The 19,192-nt window shown below is 38.3% G+C and overlaps 1 protein-coding gene across 1 annotated transcript in view; it reads left to right on the forward strand.

Moving 5' to 3' along the window:
- The window catches only part of IMPG2 (interphotoreceptor matrix proteoglycan 2), a 106,413-nt gene that overhangs the window by 72,664 nt on the left and 14,557 nt on the right, over positions 1-19,192 (forward strand). Inside the window, exons 11-15 of the mRNA XM_069065292.1 lie at positions 5,750-5,994; positions 6,883-6,968; positions 11,276-11,600; positions 13,641-14,875; positions 15,471-15,690. Coding sequence (XP_068921393.1) covers positions 5,750-5,994; positions 6,883-6,968; positions 11,276-11,600; positions 13,641-14,875; positions 15,471-15,690 — 2,111 coding nt within the window. The remainder of the gene's footprint in view (positions 1-5,749; positions 5,995-6,882; positions 6,969-11,275; positions 11,601-13,640; positions 14,876-15,470; positions 15,691-19,192) is intronic.

Genomic DNA, 19,192 nt, shown 5'->3' on the forward strand with positions numbered 1-19,192 from the left:
ATTTTAAACATTGTTTTTATATGCACAAATTCTTTTCCTTCCTCTTTCAACTACCGAACTGGTCATATATGAAAGGAATAGCAATTTATATAATTTGCAAGTTAATTTAATTCACTTTTTTTTCCAAAAAAGTTTATTTTCTGTCTTTTTTTAAAAAACCAAACTGCTAATGTGTGAAAGGGGCAGTACCTTTCACATGTATAAATGTATATAGCAAAAGAATTGTGAAATCATTGTTGGGGTAATCTCTTCACTACTACAGACTATACCTCTTCCATGTCTTAGCCTTCAAGGAGTATCTGCAGTGGAAAAAAAAATCAACTGATGACCAGTCTTGAGACTAACCCGATGGTGGACAATGTCTCCATTCTTAACTTAGGATGGTCTTTGCACTACAGACTTGTGGTCCATTCCTAACCCGTTTCTGAAGCTTTGTCAGCTTGGTAAGTTCTGTCAAGAGGCATCTAAGGCACAATAGAAAAAGAGTATGCCTCTGAGTCAGAAGGCCTGGATTCAAGTCCTCTAGACCTTGTGACCCTGGGCAAACTACTTAATCTCTCAGTGCCCAGTGCCTATATATTGCAGGATTCCTGGGGGTATTGTCTACACAAGTCTCCTATCACTCCCAGTCTTTAAAAACAAACAGAGGTTGCTAGGTGGCACAGTGAATAGAGCACTGGCCCTAGAGTCAGGAGGACCTGAGTTCAAATTTGGCCTCAGATACTTAACACTTACTAGCTGTATGACCTTGGGCAAGTCACTTAACCCTAATTGCCCTGCCTTCCTCCCTCCAAAAAAAAAGGCACAAAAACCCCAAACCAAACAAACAAAAAAAGTTAAAGATCTTCCCGAGTTTACATTCTGCTATCATAGCCTTTGAGGATCCAGGGTTTTCACCATTCTTTGATGAAATGTTGGAGTAGGATGAGTTAAGGAGGTGATTCAAAATCTAGTAATATGTGCAACATAGCACTCACATTCATGGGATGTCTACTTGCACAAACAACAGAAATGCTACTTGAAGTAAGATTTATATAGAACCAATGGCTATATATCCTGCTTGAATCAGCAAGCAAATCATTTCCAGGCCTCAGGATTTGCTAAGTGTTATCAGTACTACGAGAGAAGAAAGACTCCTGAGTCTTTTCCAAAACAACCTCACCTTTGGTTGTCCCTATAATGATGTAACATCTCATTGGCCTTTTCATCTACATATGTCAATCATCTTATAATGGCCATTGAGATGGAAGGATAAGGAAGGCTTCTTTTTGCAACTTGACTCAGAATGAACCCTTCCCCAGCTGATGCTCCAGGGAATACTTGTTTATCTGGAGAATAGCAATTGTTTCATAGAATTCAGGCAGATGAAGGATGATGTTGGTTAGTTGTTGGTACTCTAGTTGCCAAGGGTGTAGTTTGCCAGCATAGTTTTCTTCAGACTGATATTGTTTTTATTTGGTTGCCTGTATTCCATTTCTTATGTGCTTCCTTTCATTCTTGCCTATATCTGACTTCTTTCCCTTCCTGAGCTGTGACAGACCAGCTATCACCTCCCTACTGACATCTTTACTTCCTGTTGGCTAGTCAGAAATCAGTCAGCTCAGAGCTATCATGCTTGAACCTTACAACTAATTTCTTCCTGATGCCTGAGTCTTTCTCATTTTGTACTTTTTTAATGCAAAAATGTGACAAGATGGTGCCTGAGTATTGTGCTGGCAATAAAATACAACCCTGGCCAATACTTGTTAACTTGGCTTTAACAGGTATGTTGTTAGCAGGAGATAAACAAAACAAAACAAAACAAAACAAAAAAAACAACAAAATGGCAGTAGTACCTATTTTCACTTCTTTCTTTCCAAGTGTCTCTTAGCTAGACTTTGCTTTGTAGAGGTCAAAAGGAGGTACTGGGAGGCAAGAGTATTAAATGATGATTTAATGAAAGGGCCAATCATTAAACCCAGATCTCTTGATTCCTAACTTGTGTACCATCCAGCATCAGTTTAAGATAAATCTGCTTGCATTTGCAAATTTTCTCTCACCAGAAGCTCCAGGGAGAGACCATATTAGTTTTAGGCCATGCACTATGAAATAATGGTGAAAATAATTAATAATCAAAGTGCATTCTCTATGGAATGTCTCCTATAGATAGGTCTTTTAGCCTCAGTTTTACATGTATATTAAAATCATACAATTATATAGATTTTGTTATAGATGTAAAAATGGAGATAACTTTGTTTAATAAATATCAATATCAACTGAGATAGAAAATGGAGACTTTGGTGCCATGGAGTATGTTCTGAAGGATTCCCTATTGATGATGAAGGCCTTCAAATGCTCTCTTTCTACTGGTTATGTTAAGGCCTGGAACTCAACAAAACCTCCTCCGTGAAATATAGTCATTTGAAAGAGAGTGGTCAAACCACCTATACAAGAAAAAAAAGTAGACAAAAACCATGTATTATATAGATATTAATGTGGATAAGCAGTACATCAACTTAATCTATGTCTTGTAAGTCCCTATGGATGGACTATGAAATAGAAACAGAAATTCATACAAAAGTATACTAAATGGCTTTGGTAAAGTAGAAAATTTTTTAATGATCTCCAGTTGGCTGAACCTTCACAATTCCATCTTTTTAACACCAATATTTCCCTGGTGATTTAGTATTATGAAACACTTCATTCTCAGAAGAATAAAAATTAAAAGTGACACAAGGGACAGTAGAAAGACATATATATTGAGCATAACCAGGTTGAGTGTATAAAAATGACATGTACACAAAATATGGCACAGTTCTGAGACAATTACCTGTGAACTGAGTAAAAAAAAAACAACCAAACATTATCAAGGAGCCGTATGACCAGAAAAGAAGGTGGACACACATGGCAAGAGTGAAGTATAAGTGGTCAAAGGACATGAATAGGCAGTTTTCAGATAATGAAATTGAGGTTACTTATAGTCATATGAAAAAATGCTATTTGATCATTACTGATCAGAGAAATGCAAATTAAATCAATTCTGAAGTATCACCTCACATCCATCAGAATGATTAATAAGACAGAAAAGGAAAATGACAAATGTTGGAGAGAATGTGGGAAAATTGGGACACTAATGCATTGGTGAAGTTGTGAATTGATCAACTATTGTGGAGAACAATTATGGAGAACAATTCACCTCCAAGTATTTTGCCCATAGGTAGCTCACTTTTAATCCATCAAAGGTATTTATATTTCTAAGGGCTATAAAACTATTCATGGCCAGCAATACCACTACTAGGTCTGTATCCAAAAAGATTTTTAAAAAGTAAAAGGACCATTAGGTACAAAAGTATTCATAGCAGCTCTTCTTGTGATGGCAAAGAATTGAAAATTGGGGGATGCCCATCAATTGGGGAATGACTGAACAAGTTGTGATGGAATACTATTGTGATATAAGAAATAATGAACAGGAAACTTTCAGGAAAACCTTCAGTCTTAATATGAACTGATTTATTGAGCAAAACCAGGAAAACAGTATATACAGTAACATCAATATTATACAATGATCAACTGTGAATGACTTAACGATTCTCAGCAGTACAAAGATCTAGGATAGTTCTGAAGAACTTATGATGAAAAATGCTACCCACCTCAAGAAAAAGAACTGATGGAGTCTGAATGCAGATCAAAACATACTTGTTTTCACTTTTTATTTTTCTTCTTTGTGTTTTCTTTCACAACATGATTAATATGGAAATATGTTTTGCATGACTGCACATGTGTAAACTATATCACATTGCTTACCTTCTCAACGAAGGGGCAGGGGAGGAAGGGAGAGAATTTGCAACTCAATTTTTTAAAAATCAGTGTTAAAATAGTTTTTACATGTAATTAGAAAAAATAAAATATTAAAAAAAATTGGAGAAGGTTAATTAAATGCTTGCTTTTGTGTACGTGAAATATTTTAATGTTATATACAGAGGAAATACTTCAATGCTAATCGCACAATATGTTCGATTGGCACAAATTTAATTTGCTTATCTAGATGAATTAAGCAAGGCACACAGATTGAAGGAACAGTTATATCCTTAAGGGAATAGCTCGTAAGTAAGCTATATGCCTGAGCAAATGAAACTAATACCTGAGAGGTTCTTCTTCCATCTTTTCTCCTTGATAACTTTTGCCAATGTAATTTTAGTGCTGCAGGCTAGTTTCATCTCTTTAGAAAGGAGGATTTTCTTTTAAACAAGAATCAGCATATTCATTTGGCAAAATAAAATAGCCACAGCTGCCTCAATGAAAGCAAAGCAAAATATGGATATAGACACAGTGTTGCAGCTCCTTGCTTAATGTTCTTCAGACAAAAGGTTCTTAAATTTTTGACTAATTGAATAGAATTCTATTATAAAGTAGAGCTTACACTTAGCATCACAGATTCTTAGAATGTTTGAACTCAAGCTTATTATTAAATTGATGCTTTATTCATTTTAAGGATATGCTATGTATTAAACTCTTCATCAGCACATGATCGTGGGATGAAGATTTTGTAATTCACATGGAAAAAAAAATGATGTATTTATTGACTTATTGACATTAGATCTCTCTGTCACAGATCCTGTCTCAAGAGCCAGGATGAGTAGAGAAGTGTTGACTTGTCTATTAATTGTTTGATATTAATTATTTTAAAAATAATTGGCCAACTGTATCATAATGTTACTTTTTCACTGAAGGGATTATTACCTTCATATGGCATGTCACTTAAAGATGGACAAATGAGGAAATGTAAAGATAACTCATTGTCTCCTTCTGGGTTTTGGTTTTCTTTTTGTTCCCCACCCTCCAACCTTCCACGTTTATTTAGCTGTGATATCATGAGAAATATAGTTATAGTAGCCTGTGACAAGTAATTTTCAAAAATTTTTTGTTTCATGACTTTCAATGTTCTATATCCTTTCTCCTTTAAAAAAAGGCAGGGCACATTTTCATAGCATTGATAAAGGGAGAAGAATCTGAACATCTTTTTTTGATTTTATTTAATTAAGGAAAGGAGAGGCATTGAAAAGTTGATAGAGAAAGAGAAAAAGTACTGATATTAAAGCCTGGAGACTCTAGAATTAGGTGTGATATAAAGGTGTTGATAAAGGAAGCACTGTATATAATGGTGGTAGGGAAAAGCCTGAGCACCATGGTGAGAGTGTGGTGGGGTGGAAATGAGAGTGGGAAGGAAAAGTTCTCTTTAATACACTTCAGTTATCATATCAGGAACTTCCTCAGAGCTTCCCCAATTTTTTTTGAGTCATAATTTCTAGTGTTTGGGGAAACATGGCTGGACCTTGTCAAGCATTGGGAGAGTGGAATCAAGGCATAAGGAGAGGAAGCACCTGGCCAGAAGTATACAGAAGTTCTATATGGCATTGAGAGTGAAACCTACATCTTCTGTTTTCTTTGGCAGATTCTAGTATTTAGTACTGGAAGGGACATTTTCAGTCATCTACTCCAGCTTCCTCATTTTACATATTAGAAAAGTGAGGCTTGGAGCAGTGGCTTGTCTAAGGTCATATAGATACTGAGTGGCAGAACCAGAATTCAGGCCCAGATCTCCGGACTGTCAAATCCAGTGTGCCTTCTTTCTATAATGCCACAGTGACTGCCTTTCTTTAGGGAATGCCACTCCTAGCAAGAGTAATGTCCTGGTAACTAAGCTCTCCCCTTGTGTTATATGCACATGAGCAGGGCATGAGCTAACTTTTTATTTCTTCTTTAACCTCAGTGGCATCGATGTTCGCTATGCTGTCACATTTGAAAGTGAGGCCATCAGCAACATTACCTGGGAAATGATTAACCTTCATTCGAACAAAGTAGAAAACCATGGCCTTGTGGAACGTGAGGATAAGCCCACTACTCCTTATACCATTAACCACTTCAGAGACTACATTGCTGAAAGCCTCACCAGGAATTTCTTACTGGGAAACTCTTCCTTGAAGCCAGATCCTGACTCCCTTCAGGTTATCAATGGTAAGGAGGGTGACAACTATGACAATCCATGTATATCTTTAGTATCTTTCTCAGGAGCCTTGTAGTAAAAACTGATAGTTCCATTTTGTGTGTGTGTGTGTGTCTGTGTGTGTGTGTGTTTATAGAAGGTGGGACTTTAGCTGAGATTTGAAGGAAGCCAGGAAAGCTAGGAGGTGGGGATGAGGAGAGAGAGCTCTCCAGGCATGGGGGAGCCACCAAAATGTGGTGAGGAGATGGAATGTTTTATGTGAAGGACAGGGAGGAGATCAGTGTCACTGGTTCATAAACTATGGAGAGCAGAGTAAGGTATAAGAAGAGTAGAAAAGTAAGAAGAGGCCATCTTACCAAGGACTTTAAAAACCAAATAGAGAATTTTATATTTGATCAGGAAGGAATAGTGAACCACTAGAATTTCCTGAATAGGGGCTGATAGGGTCAGACCTGTGCTTGGGGAGATCAGTTTGAGAGGGGAGGGGAGACTGGACTGGAGTGAGGACAGACTTGAGGCAGGGATGGATATCCAAGGAGCAGGCTATTGCAAAAGCCCAGGTGTGAGGTGGCATGGGCCTGCAGTAGGGTGCTGGGACACTTATGAGAGATGTTATGAAGGTAGGAGTGACAGGACTTGACAACTGATTGGATGTGGGGGAGGGAGGAGTGCGAGTCAGCCCATTATATTTTGGGACAGTTTTAATTTAAAGGGAGTTTACCCCTTGAGTAAATTTCCTTGAGTCTTGAGTCTCCGAATTTGCATCCTCCACCTTTTGCATGTAATTCTACCCTTTAGGGCTAAGCAGAATGAATCTTATACCTCTTCCACATGCTAGCTCCTCAAGTGAATGAAGATCATGTCAACTAGAGATGTTTCTCAATATCTTTTTTCTTTAGTGAAAGATGCTTTATTTCCCCAAACTGAAGACCCACTTTGGAATGTTGAAAACCCAAGCCTTCTGGTGTCTCCACCTTTGATTCTTGTGAGTATTCTTCTGTACCATCTGTGTGCCTGCCCCCACCCCCCATTTGTGTCCCAACCTTATTACTCTAGTGCTCTATGACAACCCTTGGGACTCTATGAAATTTGCCTTGCTAGCATACCCATGTGGTAAGAAAGACTGATTCACATTTACTTGCCAATATTTTTGCTTTTGTGCCCTCTGAGTATTTCCACAAGAGCTTCTCAGCAAGTATTTCTGGTCATAACAATAGATGATTGTTTCCTCTGTTGTTTTACTTTCCTACTTTGTAGCTCTTATCTTTCGCTTAAAATTTGCTGCCACTGTTGCCTGGTTTTCAAGAGTGAAGGGGTTGACACTCCCTTGCACTTTGGTTCTCATGGCTAAGTTCTTATTTCCAAGGACGCAGTTCTCTATAACTTGTGTTGTTTCCTCCTTTCACCTTCAGTATGTGAGGGTATGTGTATAGGGATGTGTCCACGCACACACATCTGCAGTCATGTTGTCAAGAGTTTACTGGAGGCTAAGCTCAATTTATTTTCTCAGACTAGCAGGATAGATTATCATTGTTCTAGGACATTATTGTTGCAAGGATATTTGTTTACAAAGAGTTATGGAATACAACATTTATTAAGCACTTACCTTCTACAAAGCACTAGGGATACAAATAGAAAATAAGACAGTCCCTCCACTCAAGAGCTTATATTTAAATGGGGGAAGACTACACATATGAAAATTTCATCTCTAAGTCAGATGGAAAGGTCCCATGGTCCTTAGGGATCAGTCAAAACAGAGGGTAATTCTTCTTCTTTAATGTCACCTCCATTGATAAAATTATATCAGTTTCTGCTGTTGAGCTATTTGATATTGGACTGAAAGTGTTGCTATTTCAGTGACTCTTGGATTCAGGGGCCTGGGTTATCTCTACCAGCATCTGAGGGAAGATGTTGTCTAAGGTGTTGGTGGTTTGACCTGCTTAGCTTTCAAGCTGGAGGGTGATAGGAATCAAGAGCTCCTTTAGTATTGGTGTGGATGGCCTCTCATCCATACGAATTGCCTCCCTAGACAATGGCTGGGAGGGCTTTGTGAAAGAAGGACTGGTGGTCTGAGTGTGGCCACTACCACCCCCTGCCCCCAGTGCACCTGTACTTTTTCACTTGTTCATAACAGTTGGGAAGCAACCTGAACTGGTGGTGATGAGGAAAGTGGGCCTCTTCTCTATAATGACTTACCCCCATCAATGATGGCTGTGGCAGGGTTGGGTTGCACTTTACAAAGGGAAAGAAAGGTTAAGAGAGTTGATATAAGAGGATATAATGCCTCTCTCCTCTGCTTCTTCTGGTCATGCTAAAACCTCTGGCTCTCTCCAACTAGAGAAGGGTTATAGTTTGGTGACATTTCAGAGTCATAAGGTGGAGTTTTAGTTCTCCTGTGCTGAGCTGTTTGCATTTTAAGTGGTGGTAACTGGATGAATGGCAGAATGAGAGATAGGAAGGGATGTATGACTAGTTGGGGGAAAACAAAGGGGAAACTATGAATCTTGTAGAATGTGTCCTCCTTCTGAGGCAAATACTTATCATTTTGTCTTTGTATAGTCAGGGACTACCTTGTAAATATTAAGAGAGTATTTAACAAATGCTTGTGTATCAGACTAAGGAAATGTTCATTTAAAGATTTTTCTCTTTTCCTCCACAGAATGTCTGCAGGCATTTACCTTGTTATATTTCAATACTTGAAGGAACTATAATTCCATTAGTTGGGGTCATCTTTTCAATGTAGATTGCAACCCCTCTGTCTCTTAGTAGATGTTTTCATGAGTTACTGTGGCCCCAGTATTAATTGCCAAATTTTTAGTTATAAACTTCTTCAAGATTGAATAATAAACACAGGGTCACAGCCACCAGAGAAGTGGTGCAACACCGACTTCATTATTTTCATTTTATTTTGAAAATTGTTACTTCAATTTTATTCCCTAAATAATACCAATGAAATTTAGATTAGGTTTTAATTTTTATAGAAAAAGCATTCTATTAAAAATTTTTTTATTATAGAAGAGTATATGTTGGGAATATTGTATTTGACATTTTGCTGGCACCATGTGTTGGAAAATAATTTGTTAATGCATTCTCTAGCATTAGTATGCTTTTTAGATGGCATTAACAAATGTGAAACTGACCAATATAATATTAAACTTGCTAATATAATGTATCGAAGGGAGAAGTTTTGAGTTGAATTAGTTACCATAGGAACATTTATCCATACACTAAATGATGAGGTGCAACTCCTGGCAAGTATTTATTCACCTTTCCCAATGCACAGGAAGAGCTCATTGCCACCAATGAATGACATTCATTCTTTCAAAAATAAAGGCACAATTGACTATTTTCACATAGTATTCTGCCTGCTTTTAAAATCTTTCTTGTATGAATAAAATTGTTACTGTTTAATTTTTTGTTGATGCCAAATTATTCAGTTAATGGGCATTTAGAATAATAAGCACACATAAAAATGTGAGAGGGGAAACATCTACTACTTAGGCTTGTTTTCATTAAAGACTTAGTAATTTTCCTAGTATAGGAGTCATTCCATCACCTCGATTCAGTAAAATTTTTTGGAATATTACAGTGGTAACAACACTGTATAAGGCAAAAATATGAGTATAAAACCTGCAGGTATAAAAAATATACCTAATACAATAGGCATGGGAATGGTGGGTAGTGAAGGTAAATAAGTAAATAGTTTAGTGGAAAAGAAATGTTCTGCTTTTTAGAACAAACACATGTCCATGGTATCATGATATATTTTCATTATATTAATACACACTTCAGCTGTGATGTGGTAGAAGGGGCACTAGATTTGGAGTCAGAAGAACTGTGTTTGATTCTGGCTCTGTCACTTACTCTCTTATCCTAATTATGCCTTAGTGTCCTTATCTTTAAAGTGAAGCTAATAACACTTGGAAGCAAGTTTAGTGGTAAGCAAAAAGCTCTCAGAACACAGCATGAATGGATATAGAATATAGATAGATAGATAGACAGATAGATAGATAGACATTTTAAATAAATGCACATATTTTTAGCGCTGAAAAATATGACCCTCCATGGGGTAAAGAATTTTTTTTTGATAAGCTAAGATGCACATGACAGCAATTACCCTATGTCTGTGCTGGACAGTAAAATGCATGAGAATTTTTCAAATCTGGTTTTGGGTGCACAAATCCCTTGTCAAGTTTTGATTATTGTGGGCCTCAAATGAGATAATCTATAGAGAATGCTTTGTAATTTTAAAGTTCTGTATACATTTAAGCTGTTGTAGCATAGTTATTATCATCAGATACTTATAGGTTATTTACTATTGGGTCCTTGACATTTATTTTCCATTAAAAAAATCTGAGTAGGTTTACTCTTTCCAGTTCCATGAAGGGAAAATGGAGAGAAAGGAAGAGGACCTCTAAACTTTTTTTCTCCTTTTCTCAACAGAAAACCTCTTCTTCTTTTGCCTGGACTTACACATCCACACCCACACACACCCACCCACCCACACAATACTTATAGCAAGGTGGGCTTTTTTTCTTTTTCAAACAAATACTTTTCTTAAATTTTAAATTTTCAAGAATACTTACTGCATTTTTTGGTTGTTAAATGGAAAATTTGGTTAGTGAACCAAATGTATGAATATGTACATATATACATGCTCACACATATGTGTACATGCAATGCACATGTGGATACAAAATACATGTGTAAGAAACAAATTTAGAGACATTTCCACTCTGTATATTTATGTAGACTCTGTGCTCAATCCGTGGTAGAGCTTTCTAAGCTTGTACTGGTCTGATCAGACACCCGTTCGATACAGTGTATCTTGACTCTAACTTGGTGATGTCATTTCCTCTTTGAAAACAAAGGACAACAATCATAATGAACAATATTAAGATAAATGACCGGTTCTTATGTGATAGTAGCATGGTTCAATGGAAAGAATTTTAAATAGAATAGAATCCTAGAATGTTTGGGCTCAAAGGGACCTTAGGAATTGTTGAGTCTAATCTCCTTATTTCAAAAGGAAGGAGACCCAGTAACTACCTCTCAAGATGATGCAGTTTTGTTAATTGGCCTCCCCTGCTGTGATTATATACTTAGGTCTATAGCTCACCATAAGTACAAAATTGAAGTTCAGTAGACTTTGTTTTAACAACCCATCAAAAACTATCTTTATAATAAAAAAATTCAGGAAGGAAAGGAAATTTAATTAGGCAGGCATCACTTTCACTCTTCCTCCTATGTTTATTTTCTCTAAGATATGATTCAGCCTTTTTTTCCCCTCAGGATAATACCCTTCAAGCTGAATGGCCCTCAGCAGATGAATCTACTGCCAGGAGTAGTTCACCACTTGATTTCACCAAACCAGGTTCCATCTCTGGGGCTCTTTCATCCACTGGCAGTGAGCTCTGGTCAAAATCAGAAAGGCCTCCAGCAGAGTTAGTGTCTCCATCAGAATTACCCCTTCCCTCGAAGGTGGGGTCCACTTCTCCCCCAGATGTTGTAGAGGGTAGCAGCCTCACTCTTCATTCTGTCACCCCAGCAGTACCTCAGACTGGCTTGCCTGTGGCTCCTAAGGAATGGACTTCTGGACCTGCTTTATTAGAGGATGGTGAGTAATGGCATCATTGCACTTTCTTCCAAACTTTATTAGTAACTCTTCCTTGCATGAGGAGCAGGAAACCACAGTGGAAATAGGCAGGGCAAAGCATTCCTTGAGGAAAAGGGACATGTGAAGGGCAGGAAAGAAAGATGGAGAAACCTGTGAAAGGGAGACAAGAATTAAATTACCTTGGTTGGTAAGAGAGATTTGATTAAAAGGCAGGTAGGTGGTACAGTGGATAGAGTGCTGGGCTTGGAAACAGGAAGACTCATTTTCCTGACTTCAAATCTGACCTCGGCCACTTACTAGCTGTGTGACTCTGGGCAAGTCACTTAACCCTATTTGCCTCAGTTTCCCCATCTGTAAAATGAGCTAGAGAAGGAAATAACAAATCAGTCCAGTGTCTTTGCCAAGAAAACCCCAAAATGGGGTCATGAAGAGTTGGATACAACTGAAGAACAAAAGGTCAACTTCTACTAAATGTCAGAGGTTGAACTCAGGACTTCTTGTCCCTAAGACTAGCATAGTGCCACAGGGTGAATTGGAGATGGAGAAACTTTAAGTAAGGAGATACTAACAAGGAATCTTGTTATAATGTAGGCACACTATATATAACATATATTACATAGGTGTAACATATAACACATATATAGGTATAATATATTATATACATGTATAATATATAACATGTAACAAGGAATCTTGTTATAATGTAGGTACACTATATATAATATATTACATAGGTGTAACATATAACATATAACATATATAGGTATAATATATTATGTGCTATATACATGTATAATATATAACATGTAACAAGGAATCTTGTTATAATGTAGGTACACTATATATAATATATATTACATAGGTGTAACATATAACATATAACATATATAGGTATAATATATTATGTGCTATATACATGTATAATATATAACATGTAACAAGGAATCTTGTTATAATGTAGGTACACTATATATAATATATTACATAGGTGTAACATATAACATATATATTATATAGGTATAATATATTATATACATGTATAATATATAACATGTAACAAGGAATCTTTTTTTTTTTTTTTTAAAGCAATCGGGGTTAAGTAACTTGCTCGAGGTTACCTGGCCAGTTATTTCTGGGTGTGGTGCTAAGTGTGTCTGAGCTCGGGATTCGATCTCCAGGTCGTCCCAACACTGGAGCTGGTGCTCTTACTCGCTGAGCCACCTGGCCACCCCTAAGCAATTGGGGTTAAGTAACTTGCTCAAGGTTACACAGCCAGGTGTTTCTGGGTGGGTGCTTAAGTGTCTGAGCCCGGGATTCCATCCCCAGGTCGTTCTGACACTGGAGCCAGTGCTCTTACTCGCTGTGCTACCTGGCCGCCCCAATGTAACAAGGAATCTTGCAATAATGCAGGTATAAACTTATCAGAGAACCGGGCTAAATTTAGGATTGTAGGACATATAGAAATTGAGAGGAAAGACTAGGTTTGAGAGACATTGTGGAGAAAGGATCAGCTTAGCACAATGATAGAGTAGCAGTGAGGAAGAGGAGGATGGAAAAGAGAATTAAAAAAAATGACTCAAGATTTTTGAAGTTGAGGACTCAGAAGATGGTGGTTTTGCCATTGACAGGAATAGAGAAATTGGAAATGGGTGAACTGAACCACTCAGTGACAGGTAAAATTTCATAGGGAATTTTCTTCTAAGTTCCCATTTGGATCCAATTTCTTTCTGGTCAGTCTGCTTTTCAGCACCTCTCTGTTTTTATGGGGAAAAAGAGCAAGCATTTGAAGATAAATTGCTTTAACAGTGAACGAGATCTGGTCATCCCCCTCAGGGAGAATCAGGTTGTATTCACAGGCACCATTGTTCCACTTCCCAAAGACTCAGTCAGGCCCTCCTGCTGGCTGCTGAACTTAGCAAAGTCAAAGCCAGCCACTGACCCTGATAATTTGATGAGAAAAACATGATGGCCAGCAGAGAACTGGGGCTAGAATACAGAAATTAAACATAAGCTATAATTAATGGAAAACTTTATTTTTAGGACTAACAAGTGTGGAAGAGCCAGAAGATTTTTCTTTTTTTGATCTACTGACTTCAAATCCACCCTCTCATCTTGTGCCAATGCCATCCATAGATGACTCTGAGCTGCCTTTGACTTCTTTATCAACTTTAACCTCTCCATCCATATTGGATTCTCTTGCCATAGAAATTGCTACACCTTTTGGCTTGGCTCCTTTGGCTTCCCCAGACAAGGACCAATTAGAAGTGAGCATTTTTCAACCAGAAATAAACCCTGAAAGTGGACCCTTATTTGAAGATCAATCAGGTTCAGGATCTGGGCAAGAGCTGCTTCCTTGGCCATGGAACAAGCCTTTATTGCATCATGGCACTGAACCTCCATCTGAATCTTGGCTTGAAAATGAGGAATCACTATTGCCAGTTGAGAGCAAAGAGAAGGACCCAGAGAGAGCCATAATTGATAAAGCAGGGGGGCTTTTTGATGAGTCTGAAGCTGCCCTTAGGGCTAATGGTTCCATCTTTGGAGTTACCACAACTCAATCTGTCCCTGTGTATCTCTCAGTGCATACGTCAGAGGCACCCTCAGTTGATCATTATTTTGTTCCCAAACCACCGTTCATATCAGAATCTACAATAGCCTCTGCTTCTACTGATAGGTTAGAAAAAATAGAATCCTCCAAAGAACAGAAGTCAAGTGAAATTTTAGAGTCACCTCACACAGAATTACCTGATACAGACATTTCAACAGGAAAGTCAGGCATGGGACCTTTGTGGACTAGGTTATCCAAACTAGATGTAAGTCAGTCAACAATTTCCTCTGTAGGGAGAACAGCCAAAGACACAATGGCAAGTACAGAAAAGAATATTGTCACCCTCCTGTCTAGAGTTTCCATTCCTGAGTCCACCAAGCTGTCTCCCACCCTCAGCTCCACCAACTTGGAGGATGATGTGATTATGGATGTACAGGACATTTCATTAGAACTGGACCACGTGGGCACAGGATACTACCAGCCTGCACTCAACCAAGAAGACAGTAGCATTGTTGGTAGCCATGTGGAAATATCTACTAAGATGCCCTCCACTGAGAGAGCCGATGTTGTTTGGCCCACACAGAGAGCCTATCCAAATTACTCCCAGACGACAGGCCCTCTGGTGGTCTTCTTTAGCCTCCGGGTGACGAACATGCTGTTTTCAGAGGACCTGTTTAACAAAAACTCTCCTGAGTATAAAGCACTGGAACAGAGATTCTTAGAACTGGTAAGACTATAAGTAAAATATAGTGTTTGGACACACTCACAAATACACAAAACATACATATTTGCACTAAGAAAGGAAGAACTTTTGTTGTTGTTAGCCTTTATCAATTATCGACCAATAACATTCTAACTTGAGGGTGGGGAAAAATGATTAGACAGGTGGTTGCCTGGGGAATTGATCAAAGGGAGGTCCACATTTGGCACAGGTGTGTCAAGCTGAGCTGGCAATCTAAGGCCTTCACCCCAGGAACTCTGGGGTTGAAAGCTTATTTTTTTTCTTGAAAGGGATATTTGAAGTGGTGAGGTCAATCCCTGGGAATAGCAATGCCTTTGATATTGTTATACTTAAATTTTATTCCTTAGTATAAGTCAAGAGAAGCCAGGGTATATGCAGATTATTTTACAAGCTGTAGTATTCTTTGGTAACATATATCTCTTGGAGAAGCGCTGCAGCTTTTGAGCAGCTGATTAATGTTTATCTTTTCATTAGTTACAGGATGAATCAGGTATGGGAATGTCATTGGGGAAAAATGGGGAGGGGGCTAATGTGTAAGTTTTCTGTTCATAAACTTATTCTCCTTTCTCATGCTTTATAGCTAGTTCCCTATCTTCAATCAAATCTCACTGGATTCCAGAATCTGGAAATTCTGAACTTCAGAAACGGCAGCATTGTGGTGAACAGTCGGGTGAAGTTTGCTAAACCCGTGCCTCACAATGTCAACAGTGCTGTGTATACGATTCTGGAAGACTTCTGTAACACTGCCTACCAGACCATGAACCTAGCCATTGACAAATATTCTCTGGATGTAGAATCAGGTAATGATTCTGACCATGAGGCTGTATGGTGACTTGTATGATTTAGTTTCTTTATAAAATGAGTTATATTGGCAGCTGAGGGGCACAGCTTGGACCCGAAGTCAGGAAGACCCAAGTTCAAATTCACCCTCAAACATTTACTAGTTGTGTTATCCTGGACAAAGCACTTAACTTCTGTCTATCTCATTTTCTTCAGTTGTAAAGTGGAGATAGCAAGAGTGCCTATGTCATAGGTTGTTTTGAGGATCAAATGAGATTTCTGTAGAGCATTTAGCACAGTGCCTGGTATATAGTAGGCACTATATAAATGATTATTCCCTTCTCTTTTCCTTCGTGATGGTTTTTGTTTTTATATCATGGCCATTTCTGGAAATGTCTCCAAAACAATCAGTGGGAGTGCCATTGTATAAAGAAAAACAGCTAAACAAAAATCATGACTGCATCTGACAGCTATATATATGACATTTCACAGTGGTATTCTCTCACCTGTCTTCCTCATCTCTTCCTAATTTGTCCAGTGGAATAATCTATACTGGGTGCATTGAGTATATTTGGTTACTGGCCACATAGCTTCTTCCTGGAAACCAATGGTTCTTCCATGTCCACAGATGTTGGTGCACTTCTCATGGATAAAGAAGCCAGGAAACAAACATTTATTAGTGTCACCTATGTTCCAGGCACTGTGCTGAGTGCTTTACAAATATTATTTCATTAGACCCTCACAATAACCCTGGGAAGTAGGCTCTGTTACTATCCCCATTTTACAGATCAGGAAGCTAAGGCAAAGAGAGGTTAAGTGATTTTCCCAGGGTCACATAATCAGTAAGTGTCTGAGGTAGGATTTGAACTCAGGTTCACTTAACACTTACTAGCCATGTGACCTTGGGCAAGTCACTTGACCCCAAATTGCCCTGCCTGCCCCCTCCAAAAAGAAAAAAAAATCAGAGTTTGTATTTTATCCTAGAAGCAGTAGACTTTGGAGTTGTTCAAGTAGGGAAATGACATGGTCATATCTATGCTTAAGGAAAATCATTTTGGTAGCTGTGTGAAGGGTAATGTGGAACATGGATAGACCAACTAGGAGGCCATTGCAATAATCCAAATTGTAGGACCTGAAGCTATAGGTGTTGGCTTACATTCTACTGGGGAAAACATGTACATAGAAAATAAAATATGAAATATATACAAAGAATATATTTGAAATATATATAATATGTATATGAAATATATATATATGTATGAAATAATTTTATATATATATGTGTGTGTGTGTGTGTGTATGAAATATTTACAAAGTCTACATTACCCAGAGGGTAAACACTAGTGATTGGGAGAATAAGGATAGGTGTACTATAGGGAATAGCACTTGGAATGAGCTATGAAGAATGCTAGTGATTTTATGAGCCAGAGATGAGGAAGCAGTGACTGCCCAGTATTCCATATAAACTGTGCAAGTACTTCCTCTCAATGCCCTCTCCAGGGAGGTTGAGCATAAAAACATGATCCAAGCTAATCACTGCATCATTATTTTTAAGGATAGCTTGAAGTTAGTTGTCACTCCCTATTGGTGATAGAATATGACTCAAGTCTGAACACATTGATATAGAATAACACATTCATATCAGAAGTGGGTTTGGGTAGGAATAAAGAGAATTGGCCAGACTAGAATTATTTATCCTATTTTTAAAAGTTTTGTATTTTTGTTTCTTCATTCAAGGTGATTGTGGAGGTTTTGTTGTTTGCCTTGGAAGGAAGCAGATGGACTCTGGCACCATGAAAGACCAATCCATTACCCAATAAGGGCAGAGGAAGTGCTCTAACCCATCTTCCAGTTTTAAGTCAAATGCGATCACTTCCTTCTGGCTGCTTTTTCATTCTCTTCAAGCCCCTAGTGTCCTTTTGTTCTTAACAGATGACCTCATTTCCTACTTGAATAAGATGGAGGCCGTAGGAATATTTTTAGCTTCCTTCCTTTCCATATCATATTTCTCTACTTTCCTGTTTTTTTATGGGGAAGACTTTTCCCTTCTGCTTATGAGGCTTCCCTGTCTACATCCTTAAGATTACTGCTGCCCACATCCCTAGGGCTTTGATACAGCAGTTATCCCCTTTATCTTGCCTCTTCAATCTCTCCTTTTCCATGGTTTTCTTTCCCTCTGTTGACAAATGCGCACTAATATTTAGAGCCGAAAGGGATTTTGAAAATCACTTAATCCAACCTCTTCATTTTATAAACGTAGAAATGGAGTCCGAGGGAAGTCAAGTGACTTGCTCAAAGTCACACAGCTAGTGGGCAGGAGAGCTAGGATTCGAATCCAGGTTCAGTTCTTCAAATCCAGCCTTCAGATCTAGTACTCATTCCATGTCATGCTACCCTCCACTGGCATGTCCTACTAGAACCTCACCTTTGCCCTCAAATACCTCCATTCAAACAGTAAGACACCAGTGTTTCACCCTCAAATGTGACTTTGATGTTGAGTTTCTCCACTGTATATACTGATTATTCTATGCCAGGGATTAGAATCTGCCACTTTTTTTCTAATCTGTCAGTAAAATGTATCAGAAAATGTTACATATTTCTAGGCCTGTCATCTATTTTAATAAAAAAAACCCAGCTATTATACTCTTTTAGTGAGCTTTTAAAAAATATAAATTGTTCTAGTTCAGGGTGGGGGGGCACTTGTGGCCTTCAGGCAATATGTGGCCTTCTAGGTCCTTGGGTTCAGCCTTTTGATTGAGTCTAAGTTTTACAGAACAAATCCTTTTATTAAAGGGATTTGTTTCATGAAGTTTGGATTCAGTCAAATGGTTGCACTTGAGGAACTAGAGGGCCACATGTGGCCTTGAGGCCGAAAGTTTCCCACGCCTGTTCTAGTTATTGAAAAATTAACTGAAAAACTCCACTCCAACCAGTCACTTACATTTGAAACTTCAGTGAAACTTTTGATTAATTTCTCTACTTTACCTTCACATCTACTCATTTGCTAAGTCTAATCAATTTTGTTTCCAAAACTCTCTTGGTCACTTTCTCCTTCCTTTCTGCTGTCACCTCCTCAGACCTGTACTTTTTATCTCTTAGAATACTGTAATACCTTTCTGGCTAGGCTCTCTTTCTCTGGTCTCTTCCTCCCCCAATCCATCCTTGACTCATGCCACCAGAATAATAGTCTTTAATGCATGGTAATCTTTTCCACTACCCTTCTGCCTCCTCCATACCATATCATCAAAGAAAACTTTCCTATATACTCTGTCACTGCTACCACTCTAGTGCCTCCCTCCTCACTTCATGCCTGGATTATTGCAATGGTCTGCTGGTGGGTGTGACTGCCTCAGTGCTCTCCTCCCTCCAATACATCTTCCAGTCAGCTGTCAAATTGATGCTGCTAAAGCATCACCTCATGTCACCCTCTCCCTCACCCCCATTGAATAAACTCAAGTCCCTATTCCCTTTAGGATCAAATACAAAATCCTCTGGCATTTAAAGTCCTCGATAACATGACCC

Source organism: Petaurus breviceps, unplaced genomic scaffold, assembly GCF_028583685.1.
Source record: "Petaurus breviceps papuanus isolate PSGF00001 unplaced genomic scaffold, PetGlider_PUasm1.0 90683, whole genome shotgun sequence".
Classification (NCBI taxonomy): domain Eukaryota; kingdom Metazoa; phylum Chordata; class Mammalia; order Diprotodontia; family Petauridae; genus Petaurus; species Petaurus breviceps.